At 37.4% G+C, this 17,003-nt stretch overlaps 1 protein-coding gene across 3 annotated transcripts in view; it reads right to left on the minus strand.

Moving 5' to 3' along the window:
* Positions 1-124: 124 nt before the first annotated feature.
* Positions 125-17,003, minus strand: part of nek4 (NIMA-related kinase 4) — a 66,290-nt gene continuing 49,411 nt past the window's right edge. For 2 of the 3 annotated variants that reach the window (XM_059944665.1, XM_059944663.1), the window contains 3 exons: positions 8,178-8,383; positions 7,857-7,981; positions 125-7,758 (listed from right to left, as the gene is read on the minus strand). In XM_059944665.1, coding sequence (XP_059800648.1) covers positions 7,663-7,758; positions 7,857-7,981; positions 8,178-8,383 — 427 coding nt within the window. In that variant the 3' untranslated portion in view covers positions 125-7,662. Of the gene's footprint in view, positions 7,759-7,851; positions 7,982-8,177; positions 8,384-17,003 lie in introns of all 3 variants that reach the window. The other variant, XM_059944664.1, reaches the window with a different exon arrangement.

Here is a 17,003-nt window from a genome sequence, read left to right on the forward strand (position 1 = left end):
TGTAAGAACATGTGAGACCTCTAAACTAAGAATATTTTCTTTGAATTTTGGTTAAATAAATTATCTAATTAGTAATGCAACTTAGCTCGACCATTGCAGATACCTTATCCCTGCTGAAACATGACAGTTTGAGGACAAAATTGAATTTGACTGTTAAATGACACTGTTACATGTTTAAACAGCTATAGAAGCAGATTCATTGAATATATTTTTTATTTTAACTTTTTTCTCACACTCTTATGGGTGCTGTGTATGTTTCCCTCAATCTCGGGTCCTCTACCAGAAGCCTGGAGCTTGAGGATCTGGCACAGTATCCTTGCTGTTTCTAGTAGTGCACTGCTGTTCTGGACTGAGATCTCAGATGTTGTTCCTGGGGTTTGTTGGAGCCACTCTCCCAGTCCAAATGTCACAGCCCCAAGTGCTCCTTACTCTGACCTTTCTATCTGCTCTTTCAAGCACTGGTATTTCTCCAGCTTCTTGTATTCTTTCTCTATAACAAAGCAGACTCCCTTGGCCTACTCCTGCCTGTTAATTATGTTGAAGGAGCATGAAAAGATTTTGGGCAATGATGTTCTCTAGATTGCCTACTAGATAGTGAGCACTATTATATGAATAATCTTCAGTTGGATTAACTAACAGTGGACAGAAATCTCTTAACACGTCCTGGTTGGGTTGGAAAAAAATATAATTTCTTGCCTCTAAAAGGCTCATCTAATGTTTCAGACTAGATAATTTGATTCGCCTCTCTGCTAAATGGCATTAATGCAAATTGCTGCTCCATCTATGTACACTAGTCAGTGAGCTCTGATATTTAAGAGAGTTTAGAAAGGTCCTCAGTAGCCACCTTCCATTAGTTGGAGAGTAGCTCCCCAAATTAAAATGGTTTCATTCCTCCTTGAAGCAATTCCAAAGAACAGCTCAAATAATCCGTGGGGTTGAAATGAATATTAGTGATGTGGGAGGTAATGGATAGTAATGCAGATATCTCTCACTCTTTTTCCCATTCCATTCTCACATCAGTACTGAGATGTCCTCATTTATTTTTTTAATGTTATTAAGACATTCACCTTGTCTCTATTTCATGCATTTTTGCTTTTATCCTTTTATTCTAGCCAGAACAAGCATCACGTCCACATTCTCATCCTCAATTCAATAAATACAGATTCCACCATCAGATAACACCTCTCCGTTAACTTTCAGCATCTCAAACCTCCCTCCTGATGGTATTTTCCCTTGAGAACCCTTCCCAGATATTCAAATAATCCTTCCAAGGTGAAGCGACAATTCATCAGAACTTCCAAACTAGTATACTACATTTGATGCAGATTGAATGAGCACTTTGCAAAACACCTGTTTGATTTACATTGGTGATCCTGAACTTCCAATTATCCCTCACTTTTTCTCCAGTTTTTTAGGCAACCAATTCCTCCAGTGCTCTCTTCCCACATGCACTCTGCTTTTCCATCTGCTTTCTTCTCCCTTTGTTCACCTTTCCCCATCTAGTTCCTGCCATCATTTTCACTCTGGTTCCATCTATTACCAATCACTATTCTACCCCGGCCTTATTCTGGTATAGGCAAGCAAACTTTCCTATTCCCTTTCCATCTCAATGCAGGACTTGTGCATTGGTATTGTGTGTTGTAGTGGTGTTCTGCAGGGGTCGGTGTTGGGGCCTCTTTTTACACTGTATGATTTAGATTATGGATTAAATGGTTTTGTGGCTAAGTTTGCGGATCACACCAAGATAGGGGGAGGAGCAGGAAGTGTTGAAGAAATGGAAAGGTTGTAGAGAGACTTGGTCAGTTTAGGAGAATGGGCAAAGAAATGGCAGATGAGTTATAATGTTGAGAAATGTACAGTTGTACATTTTGGAAGAAGAAACAATCGGGCAGATTATTTAGATGGGGAGAAAATTCGAAATCGGAAGTGCAAAGGGACTTGGCGGTCCTAGTGCAGGATACCCTAAATGTTAACCACCAGGCTGGATTGACAGTAAGGAAAGCGAATGCCATGTTGCCATTCATTTCAAGAGGAATAGTGTATAAGAGTAAGGAGGTGTTGATGAGGCTCAGATTCATGAGGATGATTCCTGGAATGCAGGGACTAACATATGAGGAGCGTTTGTCGGCTCTTGGATTGTATTCATTAGAGTATAGAAGAATGAGAGGGGATCTCATAGAAACATTTTGAATGTTTAAAGGATTGGACAGAGTAGATGTGGAAAGGCTGTTTCCCTTGGTGGGTGAGTCCAGGACAAGAGGTCACAGTCTTAGAATTAGAGGGTACCCATTTAAAACTGAAATGAGGAGACATTTTTTTAGCCAGAGGGTCGTGGATTTATGGAATTCGTTGCCACATACAGCTGTGGAGGCCCAATCATTGAAGGTTTTTAAGGAGGAGATTGACAGGTATCTAATTAGTCAGGGTATCAAGGGATATGGGAAAAAAGCTGGAAATTGGAACTAGACAGAATAGCTCATGGTGGAGAGGTGGAGCAGACTAGATGGGCCAAATGGCCTACTTCTGCTCCTTTGTCTTGTGATCTTGTGACTTTGACCCTAAAGGTATTGCTTGAACTGAGTTTTTCAAATATATTTAATCTATATTCCAGCAGCTATAGTTTCTTTTGTCTGCAATAGAGTCCTCCCAGTTCTTTAGAGGATGATCTATCATAGCTAACATGAGAAAGACACCACAAGTTCTCATGTCAACACCCCAATCCAGACATTCTATTTTCAAAACTATCATTTATATAAATGCAGTTTAGAGAAAGTTAAAAATGTAAGCTCAAGACGAGCAAAAAAAAATGCAGTGGATTGCAGTTAAATGGGACACATAAGGAGCAGTGTATTTTGGCCCAATTACCCAAAGTTTCATGGAAATGGGTAATATGACATAAAATGACAAACTGAGTAAGAAATTGTTTTAAACAATATACAGAACTAGAACACTGCCAATTGTACTACAGTCTGATGAAGGGTCTTGGTCTGAAACGTTAACTGTACTCTTCCATAGATGTTGCCTGGCCTGCAGAGTTCCTATAGCACTTTGTGTTTGTGTGTGTGTGTTGCTTGGATTTCCAGCATCTGCAGATATTCTCGTTTGTGAGTTCCCAATAGTTATTAATGCAGGAATTAATTCAATTATACACTGCATTGTTCTTTTGATTGACTGTAAATGAACAAAATCAGCATAGCCGCCTAGTGCAGATAATGAACTGCCTTTGTACAATGCTGTTGACAAATGAATCCTCCAAATCTTCATTTTCATTCTAACATACAAGATGATTGCTGATACCTTCAAATTCTTTGTAGCTTCTAACTTGTTGAAGTAGTTTCATTTTAACTTCTGGCCATTTTTGGCATCTACAAGCCTGAATGTTTGAAACTGCAGTGAACAAAGCATTTGGAATTGTCTTACTGTTTATTTCTTGCTAACAGTGACAAAAATCACTGCTTTTTGAATGCAAACATGAGCAACTGACATTTAAAAACTGTAAGCTCATAGTAGGATATAGTGTCTAACGGGCACACAAGTGCGCACGACTGATGCTTAGAACCTGTTCAGCAACAGTCTCCTGCCCCAATTATGTAGCATAGTGTCCCAAATAAGCAGCTGTCCCGATTAACCTATAGCCCAATTAACTGGAATCCACTGTATATATCATTTTGCTGCTTACGTCAAATATAGTTTTCTTCAACTACCCAAAGTTCATCATTATACACTCTAAATGTAGTGCAAGAAATACAGTGCCCATAAAAAGTATCCACCACCCTTGAAAGTTTTCATGCTTCATTGTTTTATAACATTGAATCACAGTGGATTTAATTTGGCTTTTTTTGACACGGAATAACAGAAAAAGTCTATTTTGTGTCAAAGTGAAAACATCTCTACAAGATGATTAAATTAATATATAAAACACAAAATAATTAATGGCATAAGTATTCACCCCCTTTAATATGACACACCAAAGCATCACTGGGGCAGCCAATTGGTTTTAGAAGTCACATAATCATTTAAATTGAGATCACCTGTGTACAGTCAAGGTGCTGCAATTGACTGCAGTGAAAATACACCTGGATCTGGAAGGTCCAACTGCTGATGAGTCAGTATCTTGGCAAAAACTACACCACGAAGACAAAAGAACACTCCAAACAACTCTGTGAAAAGGTTATTGAAAAGTAGAAGTCAGGAGAGGGATAAAGAAAATTTCCAGTCACTCTCTTTTGGAGTAGTTAAGTCCATAATCAAGAAGTGAAAAGAATATGGCACAGCTGTAAATCTGCATCGAGCAGGCTGTCCTCAGAAACTGAGTGACCATGCGAGAAGCGGACTAGTGAGTGAGCAGGAGTTACAAGCTTCAGTAGTTGAGATGGAAGAGACTGCACCTACAACAACAATTGCCTGGGTGCTTCACCAGTTTCAGCTTTATGGAAAAGTGGCAAAGAGCAAGCCACTGTTAGAAAAAGAAACTTACAGCTAGAGTTTACCAGAAGACTCTGAAGTCAGCTGGAAGAAGGTTCTATGGTCTGATGAACCAAAATTGGAACTTTTTGACCATCAGATTAAATGCTATGTTTGGTGTAAACCAAACACTGCACATCATCAAAAACACACCATCCTACCCTGAAGCATAGACAATAGGTGCAGGAGTAGGCCATTCGGCCCTTTAAGCCATCACCACCATTCAATGTGATCATGGCTGACCATCCACAACCAGTACCCCATCCCTTCCTTCTCCCCATATCCTTTGCTATCTTTAAGAGCTCTATCTAACTCTTTCGTGAAAGCATCCAGAGAACTGGCCTCCACTGCCTTCTGAGGCAGAGCATTCCATAGATCCACAACTCTCTGGGTGAAAAAGTTTTTCCTCAACTCTGTTCTAAATGGCCTACCCCTTATTCTTAAACTGTGGCCTCTGGTTCTGGACTCCCCCAACATCATGAACATGTTTCCTGCCTCTAGCGTGTCCAATCCCTTAATAATCTTATATGTTTCAATCAGATCCCCTCTCATCATTTTGCAAGAGAACTGCAAAATGAGGGAAGGTTTGTTTTCCAGCAAGACAAGGACCCCAAGCATAAAACCAAAGCTACACAGGAATGGCTTAAAAACAACAAAGTTAATGTCTTGGAGTGGCCATGGTGGAGTCTAGACCTGAATCCAATTGAGAATGAGAGGCTGGACTTGAAAAGAGCTGTTCACTCATGATCCTCTTGCAATCTGACAGAGCTTAAGCAGTTTCGGAAAGAAGAATGGGGAAAAATGTCCAGATGTGCAAAGCTTTTAGAGACCTATCCACACAGACTCAGACTGTAATTGCTGCTAAAGGTGTATCTACTAAATACTGACTTGAAGGGAGTGAGCATTTATGCAATCCATTATTTTGTTTAATAATTGTAATAAATTTAGACCAATTTGCAGAAATTTTTCACATTATAGTCTTTTTCGTTAATCAGTGTAAAAAAAAAGCCAAATTAAATCCACTGTAATTAAATGTTGTAAAACAACAAAAACATGTAAACTTCCGAGGGTGAACTTTTTCTTATATACACTGTACATAAATGCACACATATTAGTATAACTTTCATTTTACCTTGATTAATGAACAAGAGATTCAAACAAAGCAATACATCAGAGCAATGGTGATTGACATTATATAAATCAGTGACAACGTAACAATCCTAAACAAAAAAAGATAAATTCTAAAATGATAAACATTGTTTTATATAACTCAGTTACATTTCAAGATTAAATCAATTATCTTATCCTGTCTAAGTACAAAATTTGTAAAGTTACTCCGAATATCAATATCACTTCTTAGTCAGGCCACTATATGGTTTTAGGATTTATATTTTGAATTTTGATAATACTTCGCCTGTACTGTTATTCATATGGTCTTTCCTTACTTCCTAACTTTGTGCACTCCTGAATATTCAAGTTTATAAAACTCAAAATAAGTACCCAAATCTTTGTCAAATTTATTAAAAATTTAAAAAAAAATCATTCTCAGCCTATTTTCAGGAATCAGTAAAGGATAGCTGAGAACAGAAACTTGAACTTCCTTTTTATATGCACACTAATAGATTTTGTTGTATAATTTTTTTCTGTTCTCCAGTCACTGAACTAAAACTGAGATCATTATTAGATAAGAGAAAAGCTAAGTGTGGAATATTATGTTTTGTAGAAAATCCACAGATGACATTTTTATTTACTTTGGATAGTGTACATTGTATTTTTAGTTTTCTTATAAATATTGCAGTAACATTTACAAATCTAATCTACTTTGACTGTTAAGATTAAGCTTAGTGCAAATAACATCAACAAAATTTAAAAATTATTTAATTTTGTAAAAGATCAATTTATATAAACTTTGTATTTGTTAAATAATACAATGCAAATGCACACATCACAGTTGTTTTAATTGGAATTGAAACTTTCTGAAAATGGTTTCTTTTTCCTCCTCTTCACTTCCTTTTCTGAATTCTTCAATACATAACATTCATATGATTTTACCAAGCAATGTATGCAGATACAGTGAATTTTGGTTTACTTTCAGCAAATCAAGCTCATATGGCAGATTTTTATATTATTACAGGATTTCTACAGAAAACTTTCTCCACCTGCTCTTTGTGCACACTCTGCCTGGTCAGGTACAGAATCTGTAATGTGAAGTTAACTCATTACGGGCTAAGTTAACTAATTAATGTCAAAAAACTCAAAGTAGCTTCCTTCCTCCAGTCTAGGAAAGGAAAATATTCAGTTATGATTTTTACTAACCAAACCGAGAATCTGTTCATTGTGGAAACACATGACAGTGCAGATGCTGGAAATACAAAGTAACATACACTGATAAAGGGTGCAGGCCCAAAACATTGGCTATTCATTTCTTCCCATATACGCTGACTGACTTGCTGAATTCTTCCAGCATTTTGTGTGCAGTGTAGCCCTTCCCCCACACCCTTAGACACTATTGTGAACCATGAGAGGGCTGAGACTACCCCAGTAGAGATTTTAAAGCAATGCATAGTAAAAGAGTAAATTAAGGGAGTAAACTATAAGAATACAAACCAATTTTTAAAAAAAACAGGAGAACAGAAGTTCTTCTGGATTTGGTTAAAAAAAAACTTTTCTTAAATCACATAGTAAAACAGTAAGTGATCTGGTTAAAACCAGACAATTATCAACAATAGCAATTGTCTCAACTAACCAATGAAAAATTAGCATATCAATGTACAACATATTTAGACCCATAAGTCACATTCATTTAAGATAACAAGGCTAAAAGTATATTAAAATCATGATAGCTAACGCTTACCTAAAATATACCTCAACAATGCCAATTAATGTTTGTTTAATTTTATCTAATTACTATTTTACAAATAACTATGAGTTGATAGAAAAGATATGATACATCTTTAATTTTAATCCAAAACTGAAAGTCATTTTGGCTCAGCACATTTGTCCATTCCTTCGTAATCAAATCTGTAATTTATTTGTCATTAATTGCATGGAACAAAGTTAAAAGAAATCTTGGATTTGCCAATACACATTCAAACATCTGGGCTTTCCATATGTGATGGCCAAGCTTTAAGTCATCAGTGTCTGTAAATAGGCACTTATATTAATCTAACCCATTCAATTGCTTTGGATGTTGCTCAGTCAAAAATTGGAATTGTCTTCAAAGAACTTCAGCTGTTTGACCTTCATACTGTAATTCTGGTACAGTTCTTCACCCATTTCTTGTTGCAGACTTTCCTAAAACAGTTATATAAATCAGACCAATGATAAGCATTAAGATACTAATTCTCAAAGCAAACCAATTATTCAATACAAGTAAAACATGAGGACCTTACTTCTCTCCTGGCTTCATTATCATCTTCCATAATATTATACACTTTTTCTAAAAGCTTCACTCCTAATCCTTTTAGAACATCAATCCTTAATGCTTCAATTGTTCTTTTAATTTTGGATGGAACCTCTAAACAAACAATAAACAAAAAGGAGCTTATTAATACAGAAGTGTGAATATACTTCAGCAATTTGACATGAGATTGCAAGTTTAAAATTATTTGCATCTCAATCTCTAAGATTGCTTAAAATTTAAAATAGCTAATTCAATTATGGAACAAAGATTATTCCAAATATATAAGTGTATTTTCCTGGTTATTACAGACCTGTTGGAAAGTCATTGAAACAGAAATCCTCTGGCTCTTCTTCAGATTTCCCATGAAGGATCAGAGTGTCTCTATATTTTCGTTGCAGTTTGAATTCTGGTGTTCGTGCAGGAAATGGATTCTCTTCATTGGCATCTTTTGAATCCCTCTTTAGTGTTTGAGTCATCAATTTTACAAGATCATGGATTTCACTGGAGTCAGGTTTCCTAAAAGATAATTAAGGAATACTGGGAAGTTAGAGGATTGGGGAGCTTTTAAAAACCAACGGAGGGCAACTAATAAAGCCATAGGGAGAGAAAAAATGAAATATGTATGTAAGCTGGCCAATACTATTAAAGAGGATACCAAAAGTTTTTCAAATATATGAAGTGTAAAAGAGAGGCAAGAGTGGGTATCAGACTGATGGAAAATGTTGCTTGAGAGGAAGTAAAGGGGAACAAAGAATTGACGGATGAACTTAGTATTTTGTACCAGTCTTCACCATGGAAGACATGAGCAGCTTTGTTTTTGGCCTCAACTAAGGAAAGACATGCTGGTTTTGGAGAGGGTCCACAGGAGCTTCACGAGAATGATTCCAGGAATAAAAGGGTTAACATATGAGGGCTGTTTGATGGCTCTGGACCTCTAATTGTTGGAATTTAGAAGAATGAGGGGTGTGGGGAGGATCTCATTGAAATCTATCGAATGGTGAAAGCCCTAAAGGAGTGGATGTAGGTATTTCCTATTGTGGGAAAGCAACACCAGAGGGCATATAGAGGGACGTTCATTTACAACAGAGATGAGGAAGAATTTCTTTAGCCAGAAAGTAGTAAATCTGTGGAATTCATTGCCATAGGCATCTGTGGTGGCCAAGTCATTGGGTATATTTGAAGAGGAGGTTGATAGGTTCTTGATTATTCAGGGTGTCAAGGGTTTATGGGGAGAAGCCAGAGAATGGGATTGAGCAGGATAATAAGTCAGCCATGATGGAATAGCTGAATAGACTAGATGGAGCGAATGGTCTAATTCTGTACCTATATCTTACATTCTTCCTGGGATAGTGTGTGAGGGAGGATAGACAGGTGATAGAGAAGGGGAACGCTCAGATCGAAGATATAGGGGAGAATGAAGAAAAAGAAGATGGTAAAGTTGTTTGCACCATTAGGGATAAACAGAGAGTAAGAGGTGGAGAATTTCTTGAATGCATTTATTTTAATGCTGATTGATACCTGGAAATATGATGTTGTAGCTATTAGTGAAACATGGTTGCAGGAGGGGTGTGATTGGCAACTAAATATTCCTGGATTTCATTGCTTCAGGTGTGATAGAATCGGAAGGACAAGAGTGGGAGGTGTTGCATTGCTTGTCAGAGAAAATATTACAGCGGTGCTTTGGCAGAATAGATTAGAGGGCTCGTCTAGGGAGACTACTTTGGTGGAATTGAGGAATGGGAAAGGTGTAGTAACACTTATAGAGGTGTATTATAGACCACCTAATGCGGAACAGGAATTGGAGGAGCAAATTTGTAAGGCGATTGCAGATATTTGTAGTAAGCACAGGGCTGTGATTGTGGGAGATTTTAATTTTCCACACATAGACTAGGAAGCCCATTCTGTAAAAGGGCTGTATGGTTTGGATTTTGTAAAATGTGTGCAGGATAGTTTTTTGCAGCAATACATAGAGGTACCAACTAGAGAAGGGTCAGTGTTGGATCTCCTGTTAGGGAATGAGATGGGTGACAGAGGTATGTGTTGTAGAGCACTTTGGGTCCAGTGATCAAAATGCCATTAGTTTCAATATAACTATGGAGAAGGATTGGTCTGGACCCAGGGTTGAGATTTTTGATTGGAGAAAGGCTAACTTTGAGGAGATGCAAAAGGATTTAGGAGGAGTGGATTGGGACAATTTGTTTTATGGGAAGGATGTAATAGAGAAATGGAGGTCATTTAAAGGTGAAATTTTGAGGGTACAGAATCTTTATGTTCCTGTTAGGTTGAAAGAAAAGGTTAAAAGTTTGAGAGCGCCATGGTTTTAAAGGGATATTGGAAACTTGGTGAGGAAAAAGAGAGATATCTACAATAAATATAGACAGCATGGAGTAAATGAGGTGCTCGAGAATGTAAGAAGAATCTTAAGAAATAAATTAGAAAAGCTAAAAGAAGATATGAGGTTGCTTTGGCAAGTAAGGTGAAAATAAATCCAAAGGGTTTCTACAGTTATATTAATAGCAAAAGGATAGTGAGGGATAAAATTGGTCCCTTAGAGAATCAGAGTGGACAGCTATGTGTGGAGCCGAAAGAGATGGGGGAGATTTTGAACAATTTCTTTTCTTCGGTATTCACTAAGGAGAAACATATTGAATTGTGTAAGGTAAGGGAAACAAGTAGGGTAGTTATGGAAACTATAATGATTAAATAAGAGGAAGTACTGGCGCTTTTAAAGAATATAAAAGTGGATAAGTTTCCGGGTCCTGACAGGATATTCCCTAGGACCTCGAGGGAAGTTAGTGTAGAAATAGCAGGGGCTCTGACAGAAATATTTCAAATGTCATTAGAAACGGGGATGGTACTGGAGGATTGGCGTATTGCTCATGTGGTTCCATTGTTTAAAAAGGGTTCTAAGAATAAACCTAGCAATTATTGGCCTGTAAGTTTGACGTCAGAGGTGGGTAAATTAATGGAAACTATTCTCAGAGATGGTATATATAATTATCTGGATAGACAGGGTCAGATTAGGAACAGTCAATATGGATTTGTGCCTGGAAGGTCATGTTTGACAAATCTTATTGAATTTTTTGAAGAGGTTACTAGGAAAGTTGACGAGGATAAAACAGTGGATGTTGTCTATATGGACTTCAGACAAGGTTTCACACGGAAGGTTAGTTAGAAAGGTTCAATCGTTAGGTATTGATATTGAAGGATCTGTTATGGATTCAACAGTGGCTGGATGGGAGATGCCAGAGAGTGGTGGTGGATAACAGTTTGTCAGGTTGGAGGCAGGTGACTAGTGGTGTGCCTCAGGGATCTGTACTGGGTCCAATGTTGTTTGTCATATACATTAATGATCTGGATGATGGAATGGTAAATTGGATTAGTAAGTATGCCGATGATACTAAGATAGGTGGCGTTGTGGATAATGAAGTAGGTTTTCAAAGCTTGCAGAGAGATTTATGCCAGTAAGAAGAGTGGGCTGAAAGATGGTAAATGGAGTTTAATGCTGATAAGTATGAGGTGCTATATTTTGGTAGGACTAATCAAAATAGGACATACATGGTAAATGGTAGAGCATTGAGGAATGCAGTAGAACAGAGTGATCTAGGAATAATGGTGCAGAGTTCCCTGAAGGTGGAATCTCATGTGGATAAGGTGGCGAAGAAAGCTTTTGGTATGCTGGCCTTTATAAATCAGAGCATTGAGTATAGGAGTTGGGATGTAATGTTAAAATTGTACAAGGCATTGGTGAGGCCAGATTTGGAGTATTGTGTATAGTTCTGGTCACCGAATTATAGGAACGATGTCAACAAAATAGAGAGAGTACAGAGGAGATTTATTAGAATGTTACCTAGGTTTCAGCACCTAAGTTACAGAGAAAGGTTGAACAAGTTAGGTCTTTATTCTTTGGAGCATAGAAGGTTGAGGGGACACTTGATAGAGGTATTTAAAATTATGAGGGAGATAGATAGAGTTGACGTGGATAGGCTTTTTCCATTGAGAGTAGGGGAGATTCAAACAAGAGGACATGAGTTTAGAGAAAGGGGGCAAAAGTTTAGGGGTAACACGAGGGGCAACTTTTTACTCAGAGAGTGGTAGCTGTGTGGAACGAGCTTCCAGTAGAAGTGGTAGAGGCAGGTTCGATATTGTCATTTAAAAAAAAATTAGATAGGTATATGGACAGGAAAGGAATGGAGGGTCATGGGCTGAGTGCAGGTCAGTGGGACTAGGTAAGAATAAGCGTTCGGCACTGACTAGAAGGGCCGAGATGGCCTGTTTCCATGCTGTAATTGTAATATGGTTATGTTATATAGCAGCAATGCAGGAGGATCAAAGCTATTTAATCTTAAGAAATTCACTGATATTAGTAAAATATATATTTGAGATTAGAAGATTGTGTGGAGAAGAAGAGTAAGAGGAGGTCTCAAGATGGTGCTTATGGAGTGAAGCGGTTTTAGGCTTTGCTTCAATCCTTTTACTTTTTTTAACCTACAAACACCCCCTAATTGATCTTTTTATACCTATTCTAAAGGGGTTTAGACGTATGAAATTTTTTTCAACTGTTTGAATCATTTTCAACTTGCTGAAATATCTAAACCAAAGGAATCGAAACAGACGAAAGAATCGTTAACTTCAGAAGCAATTGCGAATCTTATGGACGACAGACTTGGAAAACTGGAGAGTAAATTAACCGCAAAGCTTTCTAAGTTCGATGAAATGTTAAAGACATTTGACGCAAAACTTCAAGCACTTACACTGGATTCACAAAAACAACAAGCAAGTATTTTAGTTCTTGAAGAAGCCGCTCGCCAGAGAGATCGTATAATTGAAACTTTGCAAGAACAGCAAGCTTCGACTTCTCAACAGATGGATCGTTACTAAATCTAAAATCACTGATCTTGAAAACCGCTCTCGAAGACAAAATCTCCGGTTACTTGGGATTCTGGAAAAATTTGAGAACGGCGATCTCACTGTTTTTTTCTCCAAATTTTTAATGGATGCCTTTGACTCAGAAGTACTGGATTCCCCTCTAATAATCGACCGTGCACATCACATTTCTCGTTTTCATTCAGATTCAAGTTTGAAACCACGACAAGTAATTCTCCGGATCCATTATCCTCATACCAAAGAGTGTTTGATTTGGGCTGCCCGGAAAAAGGGTATGATCAGCTTTCAAGATTTTAAATTCCGTATTCGCGAAGACTACAGTCCCGAAGTTTTAAGGGAAAGAATGGCTTTTAAATCGGTTATGTCAGAAATTCATCAGGCTACAAGCAAGCGCTGTTATTTCCAGCACATTTCAGAGTTACTCTCAAAGATGGAACTTATCGGCTATTCAAATCTCCAGTGGATGCTCAAAGATTCCTTTAAGAATAACATTTTATTGTTTCTACGGGTTGACTAATGTAATAATTAGTTTATAGATTTGGATCTTTTATAAAATGATGTTTTTTTTTTATGTGATGGCTTACATGTATTTCTTATACACGGTAAAAGTCCGTTTTTGGTTTATTCTGAGTTTGTTATTTTTCATATTATTAATCTGTTAGTTTTGAAAGTAATTCAATAGGGTTTTCTTTTAAGTTCACATACACTTTTTAATATTTTTAATGTTTAAATATTAAGATTTTTAAAAAAATAAAATGTCATTTCTTCTTCCCGAAAGGCCTTAGTGCTTGAAAAATCACAAAGTGTCTGAATAAGTTTAAGGACTTCCTTTAAAACACTAAAACAATATTATCCATTTATGGGTTTTATCATTTTAATTTTTTAATCCTTTTGTTTTATATATATAATACTAATTTTATATTTTAATTTTTGTTATACCAACCCTTTCTTATAATATGGGTGGTTTGTATCTTTTATTCAACTTTTTTTTGTTTGAGTTGCCATCTTGAGACATGGGGGTAATTTTAGTGTTAGATTGCTTGCTTGCCTCTTTTTGGCTTTTTTCCTGGGGTTTTGAGGGTGGAGGGAGGGGGATTTTTCTTTTTTCTTTTCTTTTTGCTTAATCTTTTCCGAAACTATGTCCATTAGACATTACGAAAAGAATTTTAGCTCTGAATCCTTGTCAAAAGGGTTTAGTAGCTGTCATTTATAATATGATCATGAAAATACAGCCAGAAGTATCAGAAAAAATTAAGAAGAAATGGGAAAAAGAACTTCATTGTCTCATATCCACTGAGCAGTGGGAGAAAATTTTACTATGTCAATTCGTCCCATGAAGCTCCCATGAAATGCAAAGTATTATTGGTGAAAATTGTCTTCTAACACTCCTTTAACGTAGTATTACACTTTATTCTTTCAGTATATCAAATATTTCCCTCACTAGTACAGAAGACTCAAATACAACAATCTAATTGTATAATTGTCTGCTGCTACCTTCAAAGCAACAAGTATTTCTGTTAACTGATCCACTCTATGTCTTTGTTATCTCTTAACCTGACAAATGTAAAGATTTAAAATAATTGAAGCACTGTATCTCATATCCCAATTTACATTAATTCCTATTTAACATTGGGCTTGCCGCTCCCTCTGTTTGTCATGATCTTCCACTCTAAAACATTTAAGATATCTGTTTTTCTCAAACTCCACCCTTTGGATTATCTCCAAATTTAATTACTCCACTTTGGATACCAAGCAATCCCAAATCTCTCGAATTTACTCTTTGGAACCATGCAGTCTCTCTACCTCTTCTTCCTCTGTTAAAATGCTCATAAATAAGCTGACAAGCTTTTTGGTCATTTGCTCTAATTCACTCTTCGAGAAGGAAGAAAGGCAGAAGAAACAAAACTATAGGCCAGTTAGTCTGACCTCAGTGGTTGGGAAGATGTTGGAGTTGACTATTAAAGATGAGGTCTCAGGGTACTTGGGGGCACATGATAAAATAGGCTGTAGACAGCATGGTTTCCTCAAGGGAAAAATCTTGCTGACAAATCTGTTGGAATTCATTGAAGAAATAAGAAGCAGGATAGACAAAGGAGAATCAGTTGATGATGTGTACCTGGATTTTCACAAGGCTTTGACAAGGTGCCATACATAAGGCTGCTCAACAAGCTACAAGCCCACGGTGTTACAGTAAATATTCTAGAATGGATAAAATAGTGACTGACTGGATAGAGGCAAAGAGTGGGAATAAAGGGAGCTGTTTAGGGTTAGTTGTCAGTGACTAGTGGTGTTCCACAGGGATATGTGTTCGGACAGATTTTTTTTTAATGTTATATAGAACATAGAGAATCTACAGCACTTTACAGATCCTTCAGCCCACAATGTTGTGCCGATTATGTAAACTACTCTCGGAACTGCCTAGAATTTCCCTACCGCATAACCTATTATTCTAAACTACACGCACCTATCTAAGAGTCTCTTAAAAGACCCTATTGTATCCGCCTCTACCACTGTCGCTGGCAATGCATTCCACACACCCACCACTCTGTGTGAAAAACCTACTTCTGACATCCCTCTTGTACCTACTTCCAAGCACTATGCCCCCTCGTGTCAGCCATTTCAGCCCTTGGAAAAAGGCTCTGGCTATCCACATGATCAATGCCTCTCATTATCTTATAACACCTCTGTCAGGTCACCTCTCATCCTTTGTTGCTCCAGGGAGAAAAGGCCGAGTTCACTCAACCTATTCTCATAAAGCATGCTCTCCAATCCAGGCAACATCTTTGTAAATCTCCTCTGCAAACTCTCTATAGTATTCACATCCTACCTATAATGAGGTGACCAGGACTGAACACCAAACTCCAAACAGGGTCTAACTAAGGTCTTATATAGCTGTAACATTACCTCACGGTTCTTGAACTCAATCCCACAGGATATGGTGAGGTCAACACACCATATACCTTCTTAACCACACTGTCAATCTGCTCAGCAGCTATGGACATAGATCCCAAGATCTTACTGATCCTCCACACTGCCAAGAATCTTACTATTAATATTACATTCTGTCTTCACATTTGACCTACCGAAATGAACCATTTCACACTTATCTGGGTTGAATTCCATCTGCCATTTATGTCAATGATTTGGATATAGAATTGATGGCTTTGTCGCTAAGTTTGCAGACAATATGAAAATAGGTGGAAGGCAGGTAGTTCTGAGGAAGTAGAGGCACTACGGAAGGCCTTAGACACCTCAGGAGAAAGGGCAAAGAAATGGCAGATAAAATAGTGTGCGGAAGTATATAGTCACACACTATGATAGAAGAAATGAAAGTGTTGACTATTTTCTAAATGGAGAGAAAATACAAAAAAAAACTGAGGTGCAAAGGGACTTGGGGGTCCTCGTGCAGAATTCCCTTAAGATTAATTTGCAGGTTGAGTCAGTGGCCATGAAGGCAAATGCAATGTTACCATTCCTTTCAAGAGGACTAGAATATAAAGGCAAGGATATAATGTTGAAACTTTATAAAGCACTTACGATTCCTCACTTGGGAGTATTGTGAGCAGTTATGAGCCCCTAAGTTAGAAAGGATGTGCTCCAACTGGAGCGGGTTCAAAGGAGGTCCACAAAAATAATTCCAGGATTGAATAGCTTGTCATATGAAGAGCGTTTGATGTTTCTGGGCCTGTATTCACTAGAATTCAGAAGATTGAGGGGTGACCTCATTGAAACCTATTAAATTGTGAAAGACTTTGATAGAGTGGATGCTTTGGAGGGACAGTCTAAAACTAGAGGACACAAGCCTCAGAATAGAGGGCTTTCCTTTAGAATAGAGATAAGGAGGAATTTCTTTAGCCAGGGAGTGGTGAATCTGTGGAATTATTTGCCACAGGCAGCTGTGGGGGCCATCTTTATGTATACTTAAAGCAGAGGTTGATTGATTCTTGATTGGTCAGTGCACGAAGGGAGAAGGCAAGAGACTGGGGCTTAGAGGAAAAATGGATCAGCCATGATGAAATGGCACAGCAGACTCAATGGGCCACATGGTCTAATTCTGCTCCTATATCTTATGGTCTTATTCCTTTTTATATGGCTTTGCATACATTTGACAGTTTCTTTTAAAAGTAATGCTTTTAATGAAGTGCTTAGATTTTTTGCTAAATTAAAACCAGTATGAAAATGAAAGTTGTAATTGCAACATAATTTCCATATTAAAACAAAAATTTAAGTTTTGAGTTCTGTTCATTTA

This window comes from Hypanus sabinus, chromosome 19, assembly GCF_030144855.1.
Source record: "Hypanus sabinus isolate sHypSab1 chromosome 19, sHypSab1.hap1, whole genome shotgun sequence".
Classification (NCBI taxonomy): Eukaryota; Metazoa; Chordata; class Chondrichthyes; order Myliobatiformes; family Dasyatidae; genus Hypanus; species Hypanus sabinus.